This window comes from Arachis ipaensis, chromosome B03, assembly GCF_000816755.2.
Source record: "Arachis ipaensis cultivar K30076 chromosome B03, Araip1.1, whole genome shotgun sequence".
In the NCBI taxonomy this organism is placed as follows: Eukaryota; Viridiplantae; Streptophyta; class Magnoliopsida; order Fabales; family Fabaceae; genus Arachis; species Arachis ipaensis.
This window is the reverse complement of record NC_029787.2, coordinates 135,541,462-135,548,822: the sequence shown is the minus strand read 5'-3', so window position 1 is coordinate 135,548,822 and position 7,361 is coordinate 135,541,462. Positions and strand designations below refer to the sequence as shown.

Sequence of the window (7,361 nt, the reverse complement as noted above, 5' to 3'; positions counted from 1 at the left end):
CTAATTATGTTTAATTTATAAAATATTGAAACTTATTCTACTACTTTTTATCAATTAAAAATTGTTGAGAGTCTTGTCTTTAATTATTTATCTCATTATAAAAAATATTTTTAGAATCATAAGTTTTTTTAAACAACAGTAGATTTTATTTATTTAAACTTTGTTCAGTAATCGTGGGTTTTTTTTATTTATTATTTGGTGATATAAGCTTTTGTGTGTTGTAAACTTATTTTTAGCGTGACTTTGCTAAGCAGCGTGAATTGTAAGCATTGTCAATTATAGGTTGAATCAACAGACTTGGGCTTACCTTAGAATTCCGCAACTTAATTTTTTGATTAAGAATTTTTATTAGCACAAAGAATACATCAAGCGTTTGTAGTCCAACGGTTAGGATAATTGCCTTCCAAGCAATAGACCCGGGTTCGACTCCCGGCAAACGCATTTTGTTTTTCTGTTTCTAATTTTATGATAGAAAGTAGAAACTAAGAAGGTGTAGAATATGTTGAAGAAATTGACACGTTTGTTGGATTTGTGGCTTATATTTCATCCTTGATCCTTGCATGCAAATATCGAAGCACTGTTGCCTTCACTAAAACTGAACTATACAGCTTCTTTGGAAAATGGAATGGTGCTCCATCACTCTCTCCTCCCCTTCTTCCACTTCTCTTCTCAATTTCCAGGTACAAGCATTTCCTTTTTCCCTTAGTTTTATTTGCTGCTCTTATCTAAATTCTTGCTGCAGGGCCCTGAATTGCGTACTGGAAAGCTTTGCAATAAGTCCTTACACCATTTTGGGGCATCATCTGCACTGCCCAATCACCTTCTTCGGATTGGTGAGCGAAGATTATCTTCCAGACCATATAGAGCAACCATATCAGCTGAAGCTGGAAGACAAGGTTGGGATTTTGGAAGATTTATAAAAACACTATACTTCTTTAATGGACCCCCATCTCCTGCTAAGGTGACATTTTATTCAATTTCAGACTAGTATGATCAGTGAATGATAGAGAGAAGAAGAATAATAGAACAAATTAGAAAGCTTGGTATGGATCAAACTAATGGGTGTTTTGTCATTTTCTGAATTGTAAAGTTCTTTGACTTTCTAGTTGAGAAACTGTCCGGTCCATCCCCAAGTGAATCAGTTAGTTTAATGGGAACTTCTGATATTGTTCTGGTCGCTGGAGCTACTGGTGGTGTTGGTCGAAGAGTGGTTGACATATTGAGGAAGAAGGGAATTCCAGTTCGAATATTGGTAATCTTCTGGGCTTACCTTGCTTACAGGATTTTATTACAGATACTAGTTACTATATTTTGTTTTTCAAAAAAAAAAAATGAAAGAAACATAAGTTTATAAATCTGATGCATGTTAAATAAAGTAGTGATTAGTAAATATTTACTTTCTATATCAATATTTATCAGGTCAGAAACGAAGAGAAAGCACGAAGGATGTTAGGCTCAGATATTGACTTGGTGAGTTACTTTGATTGTATGTGCTGCAGTGCTATGCAAATAGTCAAATAAATATGTCCAAATTTACAACAATTCGTGTTAGGGTCTTACTCTTCCAAGATTTCATAGTTGGGATATTTACCATTTTGTTGACAAACTGATGTTGTTGGACATATATAATGAATCCGGTAAAGATGGATGATTTATGTTGGTTTGGGAGGTTACCAAGTTTCAAGAATTGTGGGTGAAAGACAACAATGCACATCAATGTAGAATTTTTATGTTTTGCATGTTTTTGTTTTGAAAGGTCATATAGTATTCTACATGGAAAATCAATGCTGTCATTACTCCTTAGTTTTTACTTATTCTGCTGCCATCTAAGGTTGTTGGAGACATTACAAAAGATAGCACTTTGAAACCTGAATACTTTAAAGGAGTGAAGAAAGTGATCAATGCTGCCTCTGTCATTGTTGGCCCTAAGGAAGGAGACACTCCAGACAGAGCAAAATATAGCCAAGTAAGTCCACAAGCAAAATAGTTACTCATTTGATGAATGCACCATAATTATCTCTTTTTAATAGAACTAAATTGTGTCTGTTGCAGGGAATTAAATTCTTTGAGCCAGAGGTAGATATTAGTAAAACTCTTGTGTACTAAATTTGGAAGTTCATTAGGTCTGCTGGCTCATTGGTTATTGAAAGCAGATAAAAGGTGATTCACCAGAAATGGTGGAGTACATTGGGATGAGAAATTTGATCAAGTCTGTGAAGAACAATCTTGGACTTCGAAGGGGAAAACTCTTATTCGGATTTGAAGGTAGATCCCTTATTGAACAATAATAAATATTGGTTCAATTTCATCATTTAGCTTGCAAGCTGATTGCTGCAGCCTCCAAAATATGCAGAAGACTGTCTCTATTGCATGGATTCTCTTCAGCTTACCACATGCTCCAAGACATATAATGACTTTTAGTTTGTATTTAAAGAACAAGTATAGTTTTGGTTGGGTGCATGTCAATCAAATTTATTTTTTATTTGCCTCTCAGGTGATAATTATAGGCAGCTTTCTTGGGGTGCTTTGGATGATGTTGTAATGGGTGGAGTTAGTGAAAGTACTTTTCAAATTGACCCAACTGGTGGTGAAAGTGGTGGACCAACTGGTATTTTTAAAGGTATGTGTCAATTTTTGCATGTGACTGCACATTCTGTGTACTAGGATAACTTGTCTTCTGTGTATTAGTACTCAAAATAACACAATTGTGTGTCTAGTCCAGGTGTTGTTTCGACAGCAAACAATGGTGGCTTTACAAGTATCAGAACAAAGGTAAACTGCAATATATTTATATTAGCCTTTCAATCAAGCTTGCTATTGGCAGTGTTTGCTACTTGATTGACCTAAAACAGCATATGGGTATAATAGATTATGTTTTGTGGGCTTTTGTTACGATATATTTTTTATTTCACTTTAACTAATTAATATCTAGTTGAGTTCCTAATATGAAAGGGAGAGAGCTGATGTAATTGGTTTTCAGAATTTCTCAGAACCAGAAGATCTCTCTGCATATGATGGTTTGGAATTCCGTCTAAAAGGTGATGGCCGTAGATATAAACTCATTGTTCGCACAAGCCGTGATTGGGACACTGTTGGTTACACTGCAGGCTTTGACACTGTGAAAGGCGAATGGCAAACGGTAGTTAACGTTAATATCTTGTGTAATAATTTCAGCCTATATTTTATCTAACAACTCTCAAGTGTTTTGTTGCTTTGTATTCTATAGATTCAATTGCCATTTTCTACCCTGAGGCCTGTATTCCGAGCAAGGACTGTGTCTGATGCCCCACCATTTGATCCAACCAATGTTATATCACTACAGGCATGGCTCTGCTGTTAGTATTTCTTTACATCTTTTGGCTTAGCAGTGTCCTGCTCCGGTTGATAACCATGAAGCTAAATTCTCTGCAGCTAATGTTCAGCAAGTTTGAATATGATGGTAAATTAAATGGAACTTTTGTAGAAGGTTCATTTGAGCTCCCGGTATCCAGCATTCGTGCATATATAAAAGAACCAATAAAGCCAAGGTACAGCCTTATGTTTGTTGGTTGTCTTTCCCCTCCACTTCCCCCTGACATGCATGAGTTTTTACTGTACAATTTTGTGCCAATGTCAGGTTTGTGCATGTGAGCTCTGCAGGAGTTACCAGACCGGAAAGGCCTGGAATTGATCTAAGTAAACAGCCTCCTGCTGTTCGATTAAACAAGGAATTGGGTAACATCCTCACATTTAAACTAAAGGTACCAAATTCAGTGGTGGCTCCTTATCTGCCATATATATGTTACTAAATCTACCGTGTCGACGTGCATGAATGTCCTTGGCTAAAAGTGGTTAATTGCAATAACAGGGAGAGGATTTAATTCGAGAAAGTGGCATTCCCCATGCAATTGTTAGGCCTTGTGCATTAACTGAGGAGCCTGCAGGAGCAGATCTCATCTTTGATCAAGGAGATAATATTACGGTAATGCGAAAACAATCTGATTGTATTTCTGTGTATCTCCCATATACTTTGTCTAATCTAATGCCAAAAATGATAGGGAAAAATATCAAGGGAAGAGGTTGCTCTTATCTGTGTAGCTGCACTTGAAAGCCCTTATGCTCTAGACAAAACATTTGAGGTCAGTCTTTCCACTCATTCACTCATTTTTCATCATGTATAAATAAAATATTGTTTGAAATGTGAATTTCTTGAATGAGGAATCTCCTCTCTAGAGAGGCAGCATCATCCACTACAGGCCTTATGCTGAATAGTTAAATATTAGACTTTTTATTAAGGTATTGAAGAAATATCAAAATTACACTTTATTGCGTTTTTCATATGGCCAAAATGCATGCAACTCTTCAAGATTAAGATAAACTACTTTTCTCTTATGTAGAACAGTGATTTGATTGTGAACTATCTCGACCTCTCTAGTCTGCAAGCAACATGATCTTACATATTTGTTGCAGGTGAAAAGTGTTGTTCCATTTAGCGAGCCATTTACCGTGGATCCAGCCAACCCACCTCCAGAAAAGGACTATGAAAAATATTTTAAAGATTTGAAAGAAGGAATCACTGGGAAGGAAGCCCTCCAACAAGAAAATCCTCTTCCTGTTTAATGTGCCTGCAAGCACTTGCAGCTTTGTATAATTTTTAAGTCAGCCTTTTTGTAGTTGCACCTAATAGTCTTCTTAATCAAAGAAATAAAATGTAGTTGAACAAAGCTGCTCTTCACATCAATTTTGGTACCTTTTGAGAATGTAGGTGGTAGTGAATTATTTACTTCAGTACTATTTTGTTCCTCTAATCCTTTCCCTATGCTCCTCTATTTTAAATAAAATAATTTAAAAATATAAATAAATAAGAGAAAGTTATCATTAGCAAATCTCACTTTTTACATTTTTCTTGGTTCCCAATTAATGTCCTTACTTGTCTGTCTATTAAACATTGTACCTGGAAGGTTGGTAACTACTAACTAATGCTCCACTGAAGATTCCACGTTGTTTCATCAGAAAATAATCATGTTTGGTCGAATAATACCTGGTATGTGAAGTTTCGAGGCATTACTATGTGGGGTCTCAGATCTGTGCTCAAGTTTTGATTCTGAATTTTTGAGAAGACCATGAATGAATAATATATGAACTGGTTTTAGACATCTTAGAACCTTTTTCAACGATGAATAAAAGGGACTTAACAATTATGCATTAAAAAAGTATCGATTTTGAGGAAATTTAACAATTTAACAGTCTCTGAGATTGCTTTGTATTTTGAAATACGATTGTACAGAGTGGCATGGGGCCATTGTGTCAGCACAATAAAGATAACGTTTGGATGTTCTTCTATTACTATATATCTTCTCTTTCTTTCACAGGTATTACCATATCTATATCAAAACATGTGGCTGCTACCATCTTAATCATCATTAATGAAACCCAAATATACTTTAGAACATGGTAGTGTGGCAAATTAGTATCCCTACAAATTAATATGGGTACCAGATATACTGTTCCTATATATGCGCTTGTAGAAAAATTAACATATAACAAATTGATAGGTACCATACCATAGGAATCTCCTCTAAAAAAAACTAGAAAGAAATTGATATTCTATATGCTGCTAACATATACATCAATTTTGACATATTTGTATATTTCTGGTTACAAGTGAAGTAGTAGAGCTTGGAAACCTTCCTGCTTTCTCTTCATTGATCACTTAGAGTTAGGAACAACATAACACCTGCAAAAGGAATAAGAACCTTTCACTCTCTGAGTACAAATTCAGAAAGAAGAGACAAAGATATCTAATATCATCTTACAGTGAAACAATAAAGTCTGGGTTTTCTGCTGTGCCTTCTTGCATCTTTTCTTCTGAGTCTTTCAAGCATTTGTTCATCTGTTAAGATCCTCCCTGGTGAACTGAGGAACACTGAGGGACGAATCGGAGGAGACCACAAGCCGCTTTTCTCGTAATCAAAGTCGAACTGTGATCCATCGTAGAACTTCTCAAGCAGCCTATCTGAAACAGACTTTGGAACAAGCTGAACATGAACCTTTCTTGGAGAGGCCTCATGTGAAACACTGGTTTTAGCAACCATTTCTGAAAACAAAACAATGGCAAAAGAAGAAGTGAAGAGTGATAGATAATATGCCAAGGTGGTAGTGCATGTGAGATATAGAGGTTGAAAAAGGAGACAAATTTTGAAGAGGGACTAATGATTCAGAAGGTGGGAACAGTGACAAGGACTTGTATGGCTGTATGCAATCATAGATCACTAATGTTAGATGTTTTCAGATCCCTTTGGTGTATGTTTGAATGGCATTGGCATGTGTTCAGATGCTGTAATGTGAGTTGTGAGCCCTTTGCAATTAAGAAGACTTTGTTTGGTGGAAATGGAGGAACATAACTCCATTATTTCATGGCCCTACTTCATGAATTATCCTCAAGTTTTTCCATTTTTGTTGTTTCTCAGCACTGAACCATATGTGTGGCTAATCATTTCTGGTACCCACCTATATATCTTCCCCATATTGTGAAGGGATACCTTTCAAAGAGGAATCTTGTGGAGATACTCCCTCAATTTTTATAGTATTAGTTTTTAATGCGATAAACAAAATAAATGAATAGTGTATTATCACATTATTAAAAATAATTAATTTTTAAGCTTATTACTTAAAATGTTATCTAAATGTATAAATTTGATCATTTTTGTTTATTGTCTTAGCATCAATATATATATATGAAAATGCCAATGAGTAATAGCTCAAATGGCATAGATTCCCCATACTCAATTAAGAGGTTGCGTGTTCGAGTCTCTTATCTTTTCAAATTGCCAATGAATAATAACTCAAATGGCATAGTCTCCCCATACTCAATTAAGAGGTTGCGGGTTCGAGTCTCCTATCTTTGGTAAAATAAAAAAAAATAAAAAATAAAGAAAAGAGAGAACGCGGAGGAGGGTTATGTTACCCTGCATTATTGTTATTCTATTCCTTCAAGGTTGACCATGTTGTTGACAGTTGAGCATAGGACATTTGTCGGTGAATTCCTTAATAATATAGAATACAGTATACACCTTAGGTTTCATATTTGATGCATGCATCCATCGTTGTCCATTTGACATGACATCATCACCATCACCGACGAACCTTTCACTTCTCTCTCTCTCTCTTCAGTCTCTCTCATCCCTCATCACATTCTAAGCTGTCATCCATTGACCTTTCTTCTTGATGACTTGTTATTTTTATTCTGTTTTGTAATTTTTAATATTTTTTATTTTAAATATTGAAAATAATTAATAAAAAATTATTTTATATTATATATACAAATTTAATTTTGATATATTTTTAATATAAAATAATTTTATACATGAATTTAATTATAT

At 35.0% G+C, this 7,361-nt stretch overlaps 1 protein-coding gene and 1 non-coding gene across 4 annotated transcripts; both read left to right on the top strand.

Moving 5' to 3' along the window:
- Nucleotides 370-441, top strand: TRNAG-UCC. Its single transcript has one exon. It is a non-coding gene; the product is annotated as a tRNA-Gly (tRNA).
- LOC107632174 lies at nucleotides 519-4,784 on the top strand. Of its 3 annotated transcripts, none has more exons than XM_016335851.2 (16): nucleotides 519-680; nucleotides 743-896; nucleotides 1,107-1,252; nucleotides 1,420-1,470; nucleotides 1,832-1,966; nucleotides 2,053-2,076; nucleotides 2,154-2,265; nucleotides 2,495-2,620; nucleotides 2,723-2,772; nucleotides 2,981-3,139; nucleotides 3,227-3,322; nucleotides 3,412-3,527; nucleotides 3,617-3,740; nucleotides 3,848-3,961; nucleotides 4,038-4,118; nucleotides 4,450-4,784. In XM_016335851.2, the coding sequence occupies exons 1-16, from the start codon at nucleotides 621-623 to the stop codon at nucleotides 4,597-4,599; spliced, it is 1,698 nt and encodes a 565-aa protein (XP_016191337.1). In that variant the 5' UTR covers nucleotides 519-620; the 3' UTR covers nucleotides 4,600-4,784. The 3 variants fall into 3 exon arrangements, with proteins under 3 accessions (XP_016191337.1, XP_016191336.1, XP_016191338.1); XM_016335850.2 differs by having other exon boundaries at nucleotides 743-961; nucleotides 1,091-1,252; XM_016335852.2 differs by lacking the exon at nucleotides 519-680 and having other exon boundaries at nucleotides 821-961.

What these genes read in the sequence shown, in the direction of transcription:
- LOC107632174 (XM_016335850.2), top strand. Translation starts at nt 621, where the DNA reads ATGGAATGGTGCTCCATCACTCTCTCCTCCCCTTCTTCCACTTCTCTT. An exon ending in AAAGAACCAATAAAGCCAAG is followed by an intron (nt 3,528 to 3,616) that starts GTACAGCCTTAT and finishes TGCCAATGTCAG; the next exon opens with GTTTGTGCATGTGAGCTCTG. An exon ending in CTCTAGACAAAACATTTGAG is followed by an intron (nt 4,119 to 4,449) that starts GTCAGTCTTTCC and finishes TATTTGTTGCAG; the next exon opens with GTGAAAAGTGTTGTTCCATT.